Source organism: Dinoponera quadriceps, unplaced genomic scaffold (assembly GCF_001313825.1).
Source record: "Dinoponera quadriceps isolate SergipeBrazil2010 unplaced genomic scaffold, ASM131382v1 scaffold3, whole genome shotgun sequence".
NCBI classification, from domain to species: Eukaryota; Metazoa; Arthropoda; class Insecta; order Hymenoptera; family Formicidae; genus Dinoponera; species Dinoponera quadriceps.
Window position 1 is genome coordinate 1,368,579 of NW_014554293.1, and position 17,090 is coordinate 1,385,668.

Consider the following 17,090-nt stretch of genomic DNA (forward strand, 5'->3'; position numbering starts at 1 on the left):
TAAGTCGTAAATAACAACGGGCTAAAATATTTTCATTATGATGTTGAGGGAAAATATCTCTTTTTACGAATGCGAGAAACATCAAAGAACTAATATTTAATTTTTGTCTTAGCACAGACAAGTACTTTTCAAACAATATCTTTACGTCTTTGTTTAGTTCCTATGATAAACGTACAACTAATCTGATTTGTAAAGTGCGAATACATGTAAGGTTCTTTTTCCTTTTTAAGAATCTAACAGCAGTATGATTAAATAATTCTTTTCGCGCCAAAAATGTCATTTAATTCGATGACGCGATATATATATATATTTTTTTTTTTTAGTATAATTGTGATCTGAATTTATAATTATTAATTTATAATTAAATAAATTATCTTGTATGAAATATGAAAAGCATTATTGGTTTTATCGTGCGAATCCCGTATTTAGAACTTTATTGTTCCTTATTTTTAAGACTTCAGCGATTGAGAACTTTTATACACAAACAAAATAATGACTTAACATGAGAAATTAAATATGTCCTGTGTATAACATAATCTTACATATTACGTGAAACAATATCCACCATATTGGTGCACGAAAGTTGTAATTTCGCGAGAATTGGCGTGTATTAATAGAAATGCGATATTTTGCCTATTACTGGTATTACATGGAAAATATTCTTGACCTTTGCTATCTTTTGCGATTACTTCCAACACCAAAGTGCTTATGAACAAATCATTCGAAGTATTGTTCTTCTGTACCCTGGAGGAAAAACGTTCGTAACATTAAATATTACATAGCATCAAATTTAATTGGAATATTTTATATATCGATATTTTACGAAGTATAAATATATTAACCTTACGAGATCTTTGTAAATACTTTTAGTAACGTCCAGGTATGGCTGTAGCGTGTCTTCAAATTGACACAACGTTCCACCAAGAACGAGCATTTGAAAAATTCGGAACACGAATTCCTTCCTCTCGTCCTCCGCATACAAATTGTATTCTTCTGAATCTTCATCCAAGAGCATCTGAAAATACTTATCATGTAGGAGTGATATCTGCATATATTTAAAGACAAAAATATTGAACATTGCTTTCCTTTTCTGTGTGTTGTACATTTTTTTGTAATTTTAAAAAGTCTCTGTTAAGCAATTTTTTATTAAAAAAGCACAACGACTTACACCACGAAGATTGTCAGATATCAGAAAGTCTTCCACTTGTGTATCATATCTTTTGCTGATTGTTCCTGAACTATATGTTATCCCATTACTTGGGTCTTTTAGTTTGTTAAAAAATGTCATATTTAAAACTGTGCAAGGCACTTGTTTTATCTCTACGCTTGATGCTTGTATACCTGTAATCATAAGTATCTTTTTTTTGTTCAATTTATTCATGCAGTTGAAGAAGCTATGATTACTATACCTTGTCTTACCCAAGCATCACCTTGTTTTGATAATATTACTTTTGCGACAGAATCATCTTTAAAGAAAGCCTATAAATTCATACACACACATGTATATATTTCACAATAAAAATTATATAAATTTCTATCTTTTAAAAAAGCAAATGTCTATTTCTTCTATTTGTATCTTATACATAGAAATTGTAGAGCTTGTAAATAAACATCCTTTTACCAAGATGTCGAAACTGTACTTTTCTATTTAAAAAAATATATATATGTATAAACTTACATCAACCAACTGATACTTGTGATAATGTTGAAATGGTTCATTGAATGAAAAATTCTGAATAACAAAGTTACCCTTCAAGCCCCTGCAAATAAATATAAGTTTTCACTTATTTTAATAATTAATCATAAATATAAATTATTATATTCGTATAACAATAATAAGTTTATTTAATATATATAAATGTGTTAGTGAGAGTTTGTAAAAAGTTCCACTTCTTAGTACTAAGTAAAATAAATATTTGTATCATATAAGTCATATTAATAAAATCAGAATGACATCACCATTTGCAGAGATACTCTTGAATATTTTTATCGTCGATTCCAACATATTTTTTTTCACTTAGTGGCACAAATGTAAATTTCGGCTCAATCTCCATCTTCACCGTTTGCGTATCTATGGAAACTGCACACGCATGCACGTATGAGTGCGCGTAAATACTCTATATTAAATATAAAATACTATTTCTCTCTCCGTTTACTATTTTATGCGCGATCGAAATTACAAAGAGTTAAATATAAGAGTTAAATATAACTTCATATATTTCGTTAGCGTCCACCACCGCGTAATTATTTGTACATATTCACTTATTTCATTTAAAAACGAAAGACACGCGTGTGTGTGTATATGTATATGTGCGTGTGCGCGCCATATTTGCGATAGTATATACAGATATACCTGGTGTACGCACATACGTTCGCGAAATTTTAATCACACCTTCGATTATCCGAGGTATTGATTTTTAACATTGATAAACGCATGTATACATATAGATAACGATGCGGCCTGGAGTAGATAATAGATGAGGTCCGCGAGAGAAGATCATGGCGCCCAATCAACGTCAACGTCAGCTCGTTTTGTCGAAGAGGGAATTAAAAAAGATCAATGGAAGGAGATTTTCCAAGTACGTGAAATCTTTTCTCACTTCTTCGTTTCTTTCGCATGGCTCGGCAGTTAGTGACACACGAGATACTCCTGATACGTGAGACGTTTCGCAATCCGTGCACCGGCTAACCCCTCTTGTGTCACTGGCTTTGAAAAGTTTTACGGCCAGCAGTGTGTACGATACGTGCTCACATGAAGTTCCAGTAATATACATTTACAGGTGAGAGAAAAAGTGCTAAGCGATATGATTTTTAGGCCGGAGGAATCTTCCGACGCGGGACTCATTCACCCTGGCTATGATACGGCCTTCAAACTACTGCTGTCGGCGAGATTTTGTTCCGCTATATGGAGTCATATCACAGACTGCGATGAGACGTTCAATTACTGGGAGCCGGTGAGTCTCGTTGTACATTCCGCGAGTGGACCACCTACAGCAACGTTCGCGGAGTTAATTTGCAATTCACCGTATCTATGCTCTGTGTTGTCTCAGAGTCACTATCTGCTCTATGGAACAGGCCAGCAGACGTGGGAATACAGTCCCCAATATGCCCTGCGTTCGTACATGTATCTATTAGTGCACATAGTACCAGCAAAGGTTTACCATTATTTATTGGAACCCAATCCTGTGCTGGTTTTCTACTTCATACGATGCCTCTTATCTGTAGGCTGTGCGTTATCCGAAGTATACTTCTACAAGTATGTCTCGTTTCCCAAGCCTATGTTACACGAGGTTTTATCCCGCAATATATACGATCTTGTATCTTTCCAGAAACGTTTGTCGCGAATTTGGGACCCACATAGCGAGACTCACATTGGTATTCCTTATTCTCAGCTCTGGAATGTACATCTCCAGCGCTGCATTTTTACCATCGTCTTTCTCAATGTAAGTACCTCGAATAAGATTCCTCAATGGGAGTATTTTGCTGGAGGTGGTACGAAATCAACGAAAATCGAAACGAGAGTTGTTGGGAAATTCATGAATATGTAAATGAATTGGAATTTTCCTCGTGAAATACAATATAATACCGTAGTCAAGTATGAGGAAAGTTAAGATATACCGTTGATAAGTAATAAAAGATTGTTGAAATAACAGATATAAAAATGTATTGAATGTAATTGATAGCTGCGTGACTTTTTAAAGTAAAATCGCTAGAATGTCGATGATAATGAAATCGAATCGGTTGGGAGAAATTTTCCAATGGATTTTCAATATATGTTCAGTATAACATTTCCATCCGGGATCCAATTTTGCCTATTTAAGGCATCTGCACTGAGAACCATGTGTATTTGAAAGATCTCATTGGCATATCTGCAAACTATATCGTTATTTGTTGCAGGTACTTCAGTACTGTCGCTACAGCAGCTTGGTACGCCCGCCAATATGAACTGGCTATATTCGCTACTGCCATCTCTTCGTTACTGGGATGGCCATTTGCTGCACTACTCGGGTATCTTATATTGTTTTATAACACGAGCACAATATCTTATACGGAGGATACCGTGACGAAGGGAGAAAACAATATATTCGTCTCGCTTCTGTTCTCCCCAGGCTTCCTATTGCCGTCGAAATGTTGGTGCAGAAACAGGAATGGCTGAGATTTATCAAGTGGTTTGTCATATCCGCTGTCGTAATTGCGATACCAATGGTATGGGTAGATTCCATGTACTTTGGCAAATTCGTCGCCGCGCCATTAAACATTATATTGTACAATGTCTTCACTAGCCACGGGCCCAACATTTACGGCACTGAACCGTTCAGCTATTACATCATCAACGGGTTCTTGAATTTCAACTTTGTCTTTATTGGCGCAATGTTAGCGCCTTTAGGCTTGGTGAGCATCTTTGATATCTCTGCGATCTTCCGAGTTGGATTTCCTTTGTAACATCCATAGCTAAAATAAAACATTCACCATCTGATTACGTAACTTCGATTACCGTTCCAGCTTCTAGCATGGCTAATTGTGCCGGCACGGCCGAGAGACCGTTTGTGTCTTTCTTATTGGTATTCACTGGCTCCCTTATATCTGTGGATCCTCGTGTTTTTCTTTCAGCCGCACAAGGTGCGTATCAATGAATCGACCACGAGAAGGAAGCGAGTGCATTTGAACAAGAGACGTTTCCATCCTCAAATTCAAACAATAAGACTGAAACGGGAACGGTTTTCTCCCGACGGTTTCCGTCCGGAGTGTCCGTAAAGAAAAGATCTCATTTGGACGCGCAACTTCGACGAAAGGATCAGCTTTGCTCAAATGCGCATCGCTCCTTCCTGTCGTTTGGTCTCCGCGGAGGGAACAGGGAGATTGACGAATCGAATGTTGTCAACAGGAGGAACGGTTCTTGTTTCCGATATACCCTATGATCTGCTTGGCAGGCGCTATAACGGTGGATATCGCGCAGAAGTTGTACTTCTTCGTTCGAACGAAGCTCAATCCGTCGCACATCAGTTGTCACTACTTACAATATACCGCGCATATCACCGTTCTAGCGATACTAACGTGCGGTCTCTTGGGACTGTCGAGGTCTTTGGCGATTTATAAAGGTTCGTACCTTGCGACGAAACACGGTTTCATTCTCAATTGAACATCTCCCTTAAGTACAACAACATCCGCAGAGTTTAGTCCGCCAATTGTAACTTTTAACAGATATTCGTTTCTTGCGCCAGGGTATTACGCTCCTATGGAAGTTATGACCGAGGCGAACAAACTGGGCGCCGAGGGCGCAGTGCCCAACGACGTTAACGTAAATTTCTGCGTCGGCAAAGAGTGGCATCGCTTCCCCAGCAGTTTCTTCTTCCCGTCCAGCAAGTGAGTGGTTCGCAAAATTGTTGACTTCAGTTTTCTACATAATCAAATCTTTCATTGTTGAACTATCGTTGAGACTGCAACGTCGCTTGTCGTTTGATTTGTGCTTTTGTTCTTCTCTGCGTAACGTTTCAACTACTTTCAGTTGGAAGTTGCAATATTTGAGGTCGGAGTTCAGGGGACAGTTACCCCAACCTTTCCTGGACCACGAGAATGCAACGAGTATGATACAACCGCATTTTAACGATTTGAACAAAGAAGAAACATCACGTTATGTAAGTATTTGTTTTCTGCAGGTAGGGACAAAACGTTGCTGTTGTACGTATGACTGATTTTTGCTCTTTCATTTTCAGATTAACCTCGACAAATGTCACTTTCTGTTAGACCTGGATGTGGGCACCGAGACGGCCTCGGAGCCGAATTATTCCCACTTAAGTGACCATTTTACCATTGTGAAATCTTCCAAATTTCTAGATGCATCGAAGTAAGTTGAAAATATCTCTGCTCTTAGAGTACAGTTGCGATTAAATAGAGTAACAAAGCAAAGCTACTTTCTCATCTGATATCGCCTATTGTTGTTGTTATTATTTGTGTTACAGATCACATCCGTTTTTCAGGGCTTTTTACATCCCACTTTTATCCCATAAATTTTGTACGTACGGCTCGTATAACTTATTGCAAAGTAATAAGTTGAAATCCATGCTTTTGTCCTCTAAACAGAAGAATTCCAAGCTTTCGTAAACAAGAGACAGAATTTCGGATTATATCTTAGAAATGATCAATCGCGTAATTTGCAATGCCAGAGAAATATCTTTCGTTATTATGTATGATTTTTGTAATAATGTACATATTACATTACGATAATTAGTTAAAAAATTCCAGTTAAAGAATTTCATCTGAGATCTCATCGTCCTAATGACATTTTTTTGTACATTTGCTCTCAGCTATATATTTTAATCTTGTGAAATAATATATTAAGATTGTTTATTTTTGTGACATGTTTATTATATATATATATAGCTTTTTGCAAAATATTTTCCAGAAATTGCAGACAAAATATTGTACATATATATTAATAAGACAGCCACATGTATTGATGTAAATATTTCATGATGTATATATATTATAAAATTTCTCTAGTGTTATTTTAAAGACACACATTAACATAGATATAACAATAAGACAAAAAACTGAGATTTATTGGATTGATTACAAAGTTCGCCGGTGAACGATGGAAGCGACTTTTCCAAATATCGTCATGCCCATTGATTGTATACGATTCTTAGGTTTCTTCACACCGAGTCGCAACTCTGCGATTATTCCAAGTATCTGGAGTATTGGAGCTTCAGTGATCAGCCGAGTGAGTTGCGATTGAGCCGTGACAGGACGATTTGAACGCTCCAGAAGCGCTCCAGAGGTGCGACTCGGTGTAAACAATAAATTGTTAGCCGAGGATCGAAAGCAATAATATACTTCTCTGCAAAATGCTTCTCAAGTGGTTTCGATAGCATTACTTTTGCTGAAATTACAGCCAATTGAATTTTGCCTATTTTTTTTTTCAGGATAAGTTAAAAAAACTCGTAACGAAAGCTAGACTAAAATCTCTGGTACATCTAAAAAAATGCCAGGCCTTGGGATTTACGTACAAAACATTGCCCTTTCAGTACGTAATTTTACTTGCTTCCGCTTGCTACATTTTAGCATTGTTATTTTTGCAGGAATAAATTATTCTTACTCGGCCTAACTTTCTGATATCATTCTTGTAAAAGATAGTGTAAAAGATAGAAGTGTAAGCAACATTTTATGTTAATGTCTGAATTTTATCTGGATACGAAAGCGCGTGAACCTGGTGTTGTCTTCTCCTTTTTTGTAGAGAAAATAATTTTGTACAGATCAAGCCATCTCTCTCTGTATTTACTAAACGCTTGCTTCAACTGAACGCAGATAATACGAGCTCGTAATTGGCGAGAAAAATGCGCCAAGTGAAGCTGATCGAGCGGACAATTTAAATATTTTAAGTAATTTTAGCTGTTGGATGAGTCGAGAACTGAGTGTTTGTTAATCGAGAATTTTTCCATGTGTTTCGTTAATTATCCGTTTTGTACAGTTAAACGAGACTGCGTTTGTTGCGTGTACGAAAGTACGAATAGGGCCGTTAAACGGTGAGATCGCGCAGCCGGACATTTGTGTTTTCTAAATATATATGTGTTTGTGCAATATTATATTTGCAATTTATATTATTGTATGTCCCCATCCTATCGCACAGCCTTATCCCAGGCGTTTGAGAAATCGTCAAAAACTCACTTTTTTTCTTACTCGATTTGAGCCTTTAAAATAAACTCGATCACAAAAAGTAACGTTTAATAACTCTAACTTTTTTTCAAGACCAAACAAAAGATTCGAGGAAAATAGAAAGTAATAATACGAGAGAGACTTCGATGACTAATGTACTTAAAGAACTGTGATTTTATTTTTAACTCGTTTTTATCAGATTTGTTAGAAAAACAGACCAATGACCGTCATGAATACACTTGGCTATGTTTTCTTTAAATTGAACATTACTGAATATTATTCTTAAGAGATTGACTGAAATATTTTCTACAGAAAATTCTATAATTTAAATGTTTTGTATGTTTGTAGAATTCGTTTTTGTTTGATGAAAAGATCTGGGATATCTCAACATTCTGGAAAAACATATTGCAATGTAGCATAACTGGACTCACACAAGCATCATTCTTTTTAAGACTAATTATTTCTCTACCCTTTCAAGAATGAAATTCACTTTTCTCACCACTTTTGACAATTAAACCACTCCTTTATCCGCCTTATTCTAATCGATTAACCGTTCGATATTAAGGCAAACTTTCAAGATCTCGTTGTTTCGGGATAACTTAATTATATATTCGCTGAAGTGTCTCCTATGAAAATAATTTATTTATTAATACTGCTATACATTGTGAAAGAATAGCTGTACAGGTACTGCGCGATATGTAAAACTATGGATAACGCGGATAACGTAAAACTGAACTAAAGGTCAAAGCGCACTATAATATTACACAACTTTCGATAAAACTTGAGAACTATCCCTTGCTAAAAACAATATGGATCTAGTATTGGTAAATAAAACGTTTATCTACTTGCAATTAATACCAAGTACAATATGGCACTCTCTAATTATTGAATATATTGAATATTACTTTATATATTCTCTTACGTATTAATTTTGTCAAAGATTAGATAAGAAAATATTAAGGTAAACAACACTTAACACAAATTTAAACGGACTAACATAAGGTTATTAAGTAAATATTTCGAATTGAAAAACCCAAGTAAAACTAATGCAAAACATACTCTAGCTATCTTTTTCTGAAGCCCAGAAATCTAACGAAAATGAGGTCGTGTTTTGTTCTGTCCGGTGAAGACCGCTAAACTAAAATTAACTCTAACGATGTTAAACCAACGAGTAGACACAAAGAAGCATTCGCTCCGAGTATCTTTAGAATCTGTGTCAGATCCACTCGATTTAATAATAACTACTACTACTAGTACTTCGAAAAGACAAAACCTTAAATTATTCGGTAAAATATTTCCCACGTCACTTTCACATTCCTCTGGATAAGTATTAGTAAAGACATAGATGAAAAAAGAATCCACCTTTTAAATTAATAAATTAACTTAATTAGATTCTAGGTACAATGGTTAAAATCTGACATTGATAAAAAAAAAAGAGTGTATAAAGATTAAACCTCAAATTGACTTAAGAATTGAAGCATTTAAGTGTGACCAAGTTATTTTACTTTTGATAACATGATTTTTAGTTGCTGATAAACTTATCACGCGGTGTCCCGCATCTCCGAATGTGAATCCTCGTTTCCTCCCAAACTCAGTCTATCGGCGGCATGCACTTTCCAATTCCGTGGAAGCGAAACGAAGACGTATATTGCCGACACAATCCACAGTAGCGATAGGGCTATATTCGATAAAATCGGAGTAGTGCGAGGTAAGTGGTCCGAGCTAAGCCTCTAATTAGCTTAAGTTTAGCTTTAAGCATTGTTCAATATGCTCCGTCAGACTCTGCACGGTAGCAAATGCTGTCTCGCACTTTGGACACGGTGGCATTATCTCTTTACTCTGCAATTAAGCAGAAATTTTCATGTGCAAAAAGGACAAAAATTTACGTATTTAGTATATGCGATATTTCCGTAAAAAAGCATGAAGGAGCAAAATGAATCGTACGTGGCAGTGCTCGGAGTTAGTTTTTATAAGCTACCATATATTGGTAGCTTATAAAAATATTATGCATCGAGTTGTTTCGATAAATTTCTTTCAGCTATTAAACGTTTCATAGATATTATGATGTCAATTGTCTTGAGGCTATTTGTCGCGACTATCAGTCGCGTGGCCCGTCGGGCGCGCTGAAATGTCAAGTAAATAAGCGTAGCTCCTGAAAATCGCCTCGAAAGTGAAACTAATTCCGAGCATTGACGTATGGCAACAAATAGGGGAATAATCTTTGACTTATTTATTGACTTTTCAGAATATTACTTGATTCTTTATTTACTTAAAAGCACGGGTAAAAGGTACTTACTGAATACTGAGAAGCAAGCTCCGGCGCAACGTGAATGTTGGAGGATGACAATCTATCGAGCAGTTTCTTGTTGTAATTCACTTGCTTCCCTAATTCCTCGTCCAACTTGCTTTTCTCCTCCAGCAATAACTCCTTCACTTTTTTCTCTTGTCTGAAGTCTTCCTCATACACGGTCAACTGATTTTTATATAAACCGATCTCTGAAGTCTACAAAAAAAAAAGAGATAATGTTATAAAAGTGAGTGTAAAACTTGTGTCGTGACCGTAGATTATGTTTATATCTGAACTTGTAACGTTGCGAGAAGCTGGAACAGTCTAAAGAGAAAATTCACTCACGCTTTGGTCTAACTGATGTTGTAACTTTGCACATTCCATATCCTTTCGTTTGTACTTCTCAAGCAGATCAGTCACATCCATCTTCTGGTCTCGTATCAATGTTCGTTTTTCGTCCAGCAGAGCCCGCAACTTACCATCATATAAATTCTTGCGTCGTATTAGTTGATCGCGTAACATGAATATTTCCTGCACACGTTTCTTCTCGTTCTCTATTGAATTACTTAGAGTGTCCAGTTCGCGTTTCTGCTTCTCAAGTTCTTCTTTCTCCTTTTGCATTTTGTCATGCTGAGTAGCCAATATTCTTAATTTTTGTCGCACTTCGGCTTGCTCTTGCGGATTATCCTGAGAGTTTTCGTCAGCGGATTCATCCGTCATTTTCAAACTCTCGTCTATCATTAAGTACACCATATGAAGGGTCTCCCGGTAATCCATAAATACATTATAAACGTGATCTTGCACATTTTTTAAAGCGTCACAAAATGTAAGAGTTAGATCATTGATATTATTATCCGGACATGTTAATCGACTGTAGATGGACGCCTCGGTTCGGTATTCTACAAACTTTTTCTTCAATAACTCCAAATTGCTTCCGAACGTCCCTTCATCAATATCTCTTTCCAGTGGCGCGAATATCGTCACAATATTACGTAAGCAATATGTGAGGACTCTACATCGATTAATCACTTCCATGAAGTTTTTCACCAGTTCGCGCATCACATTGTTATAACGCATCCTGTTATTTTCGTATTCCCCATCATTCCAACAGGCTGGATCCATATCACACTTGTCAATAGAATAAATCAGCTGAAAAATGTAAAAGCAACATTATTTATTAATAAGGTAAATATCTTGCATATTTCTCATGCATACATAGTTATTTGAAATACTCTTAATTTGATCTCTCTCTCTCTCTCTCCCTCTCTCTCTCTCTCTCTCTCTCTCTCTCTCTCTCTCTCTCTCTCTCTGATAATATAGTAGATACGTTGGATATTGTAGCGCCATGGAAAGATTATAAGATTCCAAAAATATGGGAGGGGAAAAAATGGTATTCAGAGGAAATAAGAGAAGCTGCGGCAAGAAGGGATAAGGTCTACACAAATGCGTTGTATGTGAATACAGAGCAGGCTTGGGTGCAATATAAAATTCAAAGAAACAATGTAGTTAGTTTAATTAGGAAAAAGAAAAGAGAACATTATGAAAAGAGGATAGATTATAATAAAAGTGATGCTACAGTAATGTGGAAAACGTTGAAAGAACTAGTTAAAGGTGAACCGTTATGTTTACAAGAAAATGAGAATATAGATTTTGAATCGTTATGCGACGCGGAAGGAGGCAATACAGCGGATAAATTTAATTTATATTATATAAAGAATATAGATAATATAATAAGTAGTATAAAAGGAAATAGCTCAGGAGGTGAGCGTAAAATGGAAAAAACTATTTATGTTATTGAAAACAGGGGAATTATGGAAAATTTTGATATAGTAAAAATGGATGATCTTGAGAAACTTGTATTGAATCTACCGAGTAAGAAAGGTACAGAAGAGGGAATAAGTAATGATATATTAAAGGCAGCGTTTCACACTCTAAGTGAGGAGTTCCTTGATTTGATAAATAGCTCTCTGCAGAAAGGATGTTTTCCAGAAAGTTGGAAAACATCAACAATAATACCGACACTCAAGATAAGCAAAGCGGTAAAAGCAAGTGATTATAGGCCGATTAATATGTTACCTATATATGAGAAAGTATTAGAGTTGGTAGTGAAGCAGCAGCTTGAAATGTATCTAGAAGATAATAGTATTATGACAGAACATCAAGCGGGCTTTAGAAGAAAACATTCGTGTGAGGCGACGATTCAGAGTGTTATTGATGACTGGAAATTGATAATTAATGAAAAGATGGTAAAGGTAATTTTTATGGATCTAAAATGAGCGTTTGAAACAATAGATAGGAAAAAGTTGCTAGAGAAGCTGGAACAACATGGAATTAGGGGAATAGTCTTAGAATGGTTACGATCCTATCTATTAAGTAGGATGCAAAGAGTGCGTTTCAAAAATGAATGGTCCAAGCTAAGGATTACAAAATATGGTGTACCACAAGATTCCGTATTGGGACCCTTGCTTTTTATAATATACACGAATGATATAATAAATGCGAGTTCAGGTTATTGCAGTTTAAAAACGTTTGTAGATGATACGGTAGTGTATGTAGAAGGTGAAAGTACTGGAGAATTAGAGAGAAAATTGAATATTGCGCTTAATATAACAGAGAAATGGATGAATATAAACATGTTAGAAATGAATGCAGAGAAAACCAAGTATATGGTTGTTAGAAGCGTAAGGAAAGAATTGAAGGGGAATATTGTATTGAAATGTCTGGATGGGATTGAAATCCAAAGGGTTAGTTTAATGAAATATTTAGGTGTATTTATTGACGATAGGTTGAAAATTACAGATCATTGCGAGCATATACTAAAGAAAATAGGGAAGAAAGCGAGTTTCTTAAATAGAATTGGTAATTTTGTATCAGCATATACAAGGTGTATAATTTATAAAACAATCATTGCACCGCATTTTGAGTATTGTGCGACGTTATTAATAGGAATGAGTGAGACACAGCTGGATAAGTTACAAGTGGCGCAAAATAGGGCAATGAGAATTATATTGCAATGTGACAGATATACCAGAGTGGAGTTAATGCTGCAGACGCTGCGATTTATGTCTGTTAGGCAAAGATTAAGGTATAATATATGTACATTTATTTTTAAGATTAATCCTAAATGGTATGTTGCCTGAGCATTTGAGAAATAAGCTAGAGATGGTGGGAGGTGAAGGGGAGAGGCTAACAAGGCAGGCAGGAGACATTATACTGCAATTACGTAAAACCAGGAGCGCACAAAAGTCAATATTTTATGAAGGTGTAAAAATGTATAATGTCTTACCAACGGAAATAAAGCATTGTAATCAAATTAATGTTTTTCGACGGCTACTAAAGAAACATATTTGTAATAGCTGAGAAAGCTAAATAAAGTTCAATCAATCAATCAATCAAAATCTTTCTCTCTCTCTCTATCATATATATATATATATATATATATATGTATATGTGTGTGTGTATGTATATNGGGGAATCTTTCCCAGAATGCGTAATAAAACGATCTATTTGTATGTACATATATATATGCATATCATATCAAAGCAATATTACAACATTACCTTATTTATATGGTCGATTGTTGGATTAGACTCTTCAAATTTTACGAAAGAATTTTCATTACTTGTATCGTATTCACGTGGTATTTGTCTCTCATCGTTTCCCAATAGTGACTTTTGTTCCATTATTTTTTGTTTGGTATAAGTATTATCTAATTTCTGGAAATTACACATATTTACATGACAATCAGCTTCCTTCTTTAAATCCTGGCAAGAACGCTGACTAATATGCTGCTTATCAGGCAGAGCATATTCTTTCTCTTCAGGTGCACACGATGCAGACGCTTCAATCTGAGTTACTACTTCATAAGCGGAAGTATTGTTACTACCAAAACTAGAAGCTGTATCAATTGTCTAAAAAGAAAAACAGAATATATAATATATATTGACACATATTGTAAATATGTTATGTTGCTATTATTTTCACACCTCAGAGTTGTGTTTTATCTCACTCTGCTGCATAGAAAGTCCAGATTTCAGATCATTAAGCGATGCATATTTTTCCTGTTCACGAGGGAATAATGCAGAAGCTTCAGCTTGAGATAATATTATAAATTTTTTATCAGTAGAAGTTGTATTGTTGCCCCGATTAGCTGTGACAATCGCCTGGAAAAAAAAAGAATGTATAATATACTGATATTGTACTGATGATATACTATATTTTACATCATATTTCTAGTGTTTGTATACCTCCAAGTTTATCCAGTTAGTTTCCAAGTCTTGAGTCTGTTGCATAGCAAGTTTAGTTTTTAGCTCCAAATTCTCCTTTTTAAGATTATTGATTAAGCTGGTAGTTTCTTTGAACTTTTTATTATGGGTTGCTTGCAAATTCACCAGCTTGTTATGCCACGTATTCAGGACGGTAAATTGCTTTTTCATGGCTGAACTATTTTGCTTTAGAGTCTCCTTCAATTCTGTGTTTTCTTTCAAGAAATCTACTAGTTTTTTATGTACCTCACTTGTTGCCAATGACGATATCATGCTATTATAATCCTATATCAAGACCAACATATTCTTTTATTTTAAAATAATATTGTATGTATATATCTTGATTTTATTAGTTTTAATATCAGTTACATATAAAAAGATGTATACATGAAACATTAAAAGTAATGATCAAAATGATATAAAATGGCAATATACATACAACCGACATGCTTTTCTGTTGAATGTCAACGTATGAAGCCAATGAAGAAGCTTGAATAGCATCCAACGAATCTTTTCCTAACACTACAAAGGACATAGGTTCTGTTTCCTCCTGAGAATCATTACCACCATTATCAGTAAGATAATCTTCCAACTTGGATGATATTAAACAATCACTCAAACTATTTAAATTTTCCGTAGGACAAAAAACAGATGGTTCCTCTATTTTAGATATTTCACTTTGAAATGGATCCATGCTTCAATTGTTTAAACAACCAATCAGTCCTGTATAAAAGTATAAAAGTTAGCAACAATTAGGCTGCAAATCTAATATTTACTTTGTTATTAATATATTTAATGTTATTAATGATATTATACTTATACATAGAACAATATATACATAGAACAATATATATATAGAACAATATAACAATGAGACATGATGACAATTAAGTGTGTCACAATGTCAGTTTCTAATATCTAATTATTAGGAGTAAATATTCGTCATTTTAGACAATTGTTTGGGTCATTGTAAATACTATTTTCTACTCCAAGAACAACAGATTTTGAAAAGAAGAGATAGATATCGAATGATTCATTAGAGGTCTGATAAGTGCACATTTGAGTTAAATGATATTTTATAACTCTAATGAATCATTCGACATCTATCTCTTCTTTTCAAAATCTGTTGTTCTTGGAATAGAAAACAGTATTTACAATGACCCAAACAATTGTCTAAAATGACGAATATTTACTCCTAATAATTAGATATTAAAAACTGACATAGTGACACACTTAATCGTCATCATGTCTCATAGCCTTACAATCTTTACACTTTAATGATCACTGTCACATTTGGATGACTTCATCTTGTCTTCGATAATTATCTTATCAAGAAATATTTGCCGATAACAGTGCACAATTGTAATGTTATCAAAGAGACTATGCGAAAATATAGATTTATATACAAGCATTGAGAAGGGGAGAGAAAAATGTACCTAAACTAGGAGAAACACTGGGCCTAGAAAAATGAAGCCAACAGAGAGAAGCAACTTTAGGGCTTCCTCTCTTTATCGTACAATCAAGTTGAAAAGTGTCTGTGATTATATATATGATTTGCAGCTTCTATATAAACTCTGGTCTATAATCTTGTTTTAAGCCGTAAATCGTAAGAAATTGACCAATCACAGTCGAATGTGAGAAGAATAAGTCGATTGTGACTAGTCAATTTCTTATGACTTACGATTCACAGCAAGATTGAGGACCGGGGCTAACGCATTAGTGCCTTTTCTTTTTAGCTGAACTAACTGCACCAGTTCAAGAAATGTACGCACACTGAAGCGTGAGAATCTCATACGTACATTTTATACGCTTCAATGTGTGTATGTAAATTTCTTGAACTAGTGTAACAAGTTCAGCTAAAAAGAACGGACTATGGACGTATTTGATTCTTGAATCATTCGTAAATATTTATATATGTAAACTTCCGAGTTAACTTGTGAATATCCAATGAGCGTACTGTTCCGTAAAAACAGTACGCTCATTGGATAATCATTCGCAAGTTTAGTTTTCGGGGACATGTTAAAGGAGACGAATCATCGGTTTAGCGCATATATTATCTGAACATTACTCATCATCCGCCATTGCCAAGAGACCGTTAATGGATTCCGACATTTCGGACGAGATTTTTGGCGCATTTTGCCGCAAGCGTATTATCTATAGTCATGTCACAGGTACTATAGATAAATGTGCGCATATGCGTGAAGCAGAATGCACCTTTTGCTTAAGGAGCTCGTCCTACCGCATTGCGTACGCACTTATTTGTTAATTTTCTTTAATTAACATCTCAATAACTGTTGCGATTATTGATAAAATAATATAAAACTTATCACTGAATTTGATGAACTCTATATGTACAGGTGCACGTACAGGTTGTGTTAGATATGATATAAAAAAAAGCTCAACTTTCTCTAGCATAATAGTTCTCATTTTATAACCTTGATCTTGGTTCTCTAGTGATAAAATAGCTGAAACATTCGTCTATTGTCGCGTGCGAGTAATATTTATTTAACGATTTTAACCCTTACCGCGTCTTCTATTTTGACCCGATAGCTTCCTTTGGCATCAGAATAACTTTCTCCAAATTTTGATCAAACTAATCGACGATTCATCACAGACTATACTAATCAGAACTTGTGACTAGCCGCAAAGAAGGAAGTAGGGGAAGAGCGCTGAATTGGCTGAGTTCCGATATTCGCTGCCAATTTTTGATAATCTATAGTTCGTATTACGTATGGTATAAATTTTCAGTTTGTTGGGGATGACTATCAACTCAGGTAGAACGGAAAATCATGCTGAGAATCAAAAATCAAATTGACGTCAGATCAGTATTCATAATCGGATTTTATACACGAGATCGTTTAAGTTCATCTTTAGATACTGCATGG

At 35.1% G+C, this 17,090-nt stretch overlaps 3 protein-coding genes across 7 annotated transcripts; 1 reads left to right on the forward strand and 2 right to left on the reverse strand.

The window, feature by feature from the left end:
• Positions 1-345: 345 nt before the first annotated feature.
• On the reverse strand, positions 346-2,678 carry LOC106743380 (uncharacterized protein C11orf70 homolog). Its single transcript, XM_014617168.1, has 7 exons — positions 2,601-2,678; positions 1,960-2,080; positions 1,679-1,760; positions 1,410-1,479; positions 1,169-1,341; positions 843-1,015; positions 346-744 (listed from the first exon to the last, which is right to left on the reverse strand). The coding sequence occupies exons 1-7, from the start codon at positions 2,617-2,619 to the stop codon at positions 546-548; spliced, it is 837 nt and encodes a 278-aa protein (XP_014472654.1). The 5' UTR covers positions 2,620-2,678; the 3' UTR covers positions 346-545.
• On the forward strand, positions 2,489-6,335 carry LOC106743368 (alpha-1,2-mannosyltransferase ALG9). Of its 2 annotated transcripts, none has more exons than XM_014617150.1 (12): positions 2,489-2,579; positions 2,816-2,954; positions 3,051-3,256; positions 3,330-3,443; positions 3,898-4,008; positions 4,110-4,392; positions 4,504-4,620; positions 4,886-5,099; positions 5,223-5,364; positions 5,507-5,636; positions 5,715-5,845; positions 5,961-6,335. In XM_014617150.1, exons 1-12 carry the CDS (start codon positions 2,500-2,502, stop codon positions 6,100-6,102), a joined length of 1,809 nt encoding a protein of 602 aa, XP_014472636.1. In that variant the 5' UTR covers positions 2,489-2,499; the 3' UTR covers positions 6,103-6,335. The 2 variants fall into 2 exon arrangements, with proteins under 2 accessions (XP_014472636.1, XP_014472644.1); XM_014617158.1 differs by lacking the exon at positions 2,489-2,579 and adding an exon at positions 2,682-2,763.
• Positions 6,336-8,273: 1,938 nt separating this feature from the next.
• Positions 8,274-16,870, reverse strand: LOC106743029. 4 transcript variants are annotated; one of them, XM_014616527.1, is made up of 8 exons: positions 16,731-16,870; positions 14,645-14,928; positions 14,188-14,490; positions 13,927-14,103; positions 13,501-13,851; positions 10,286-11,089; positions 9,950-10,156; positions 8,274-9,331 (listed from the first exon to the last, which is right to left on the reverse strand). In XM_014616527.1, exons 2-8 carry the CDS (start codon positions 14,897-14,899, stop codon positions 9,245-9,247), a joined length of 2,184 nt encoding a protein of 727 aa, XP_014472013.1. In that variant the 5' UTR covers positions 14,900-14,928; positions 16,731-16,870; the 3' UTR covers positions 8,274-9,244. The 4 variants fall into 4 exon arrangements, with proteins under 4 accessions (XP_014472013.1, XP_014471997.1, XP_014472005.1 ...); XM_014616511.1 differs by having other exon boundaries at positions 9,239-9,492; XM_014616519.1 differs by lacking the exon at positions 16,731-16,870 and adding an exon at positions 15,642-15,941 and having other exon boundaries at positions 9,239-9,492.
• Positions 16,871-17,090: the final 220 nt, after the last annotated feature.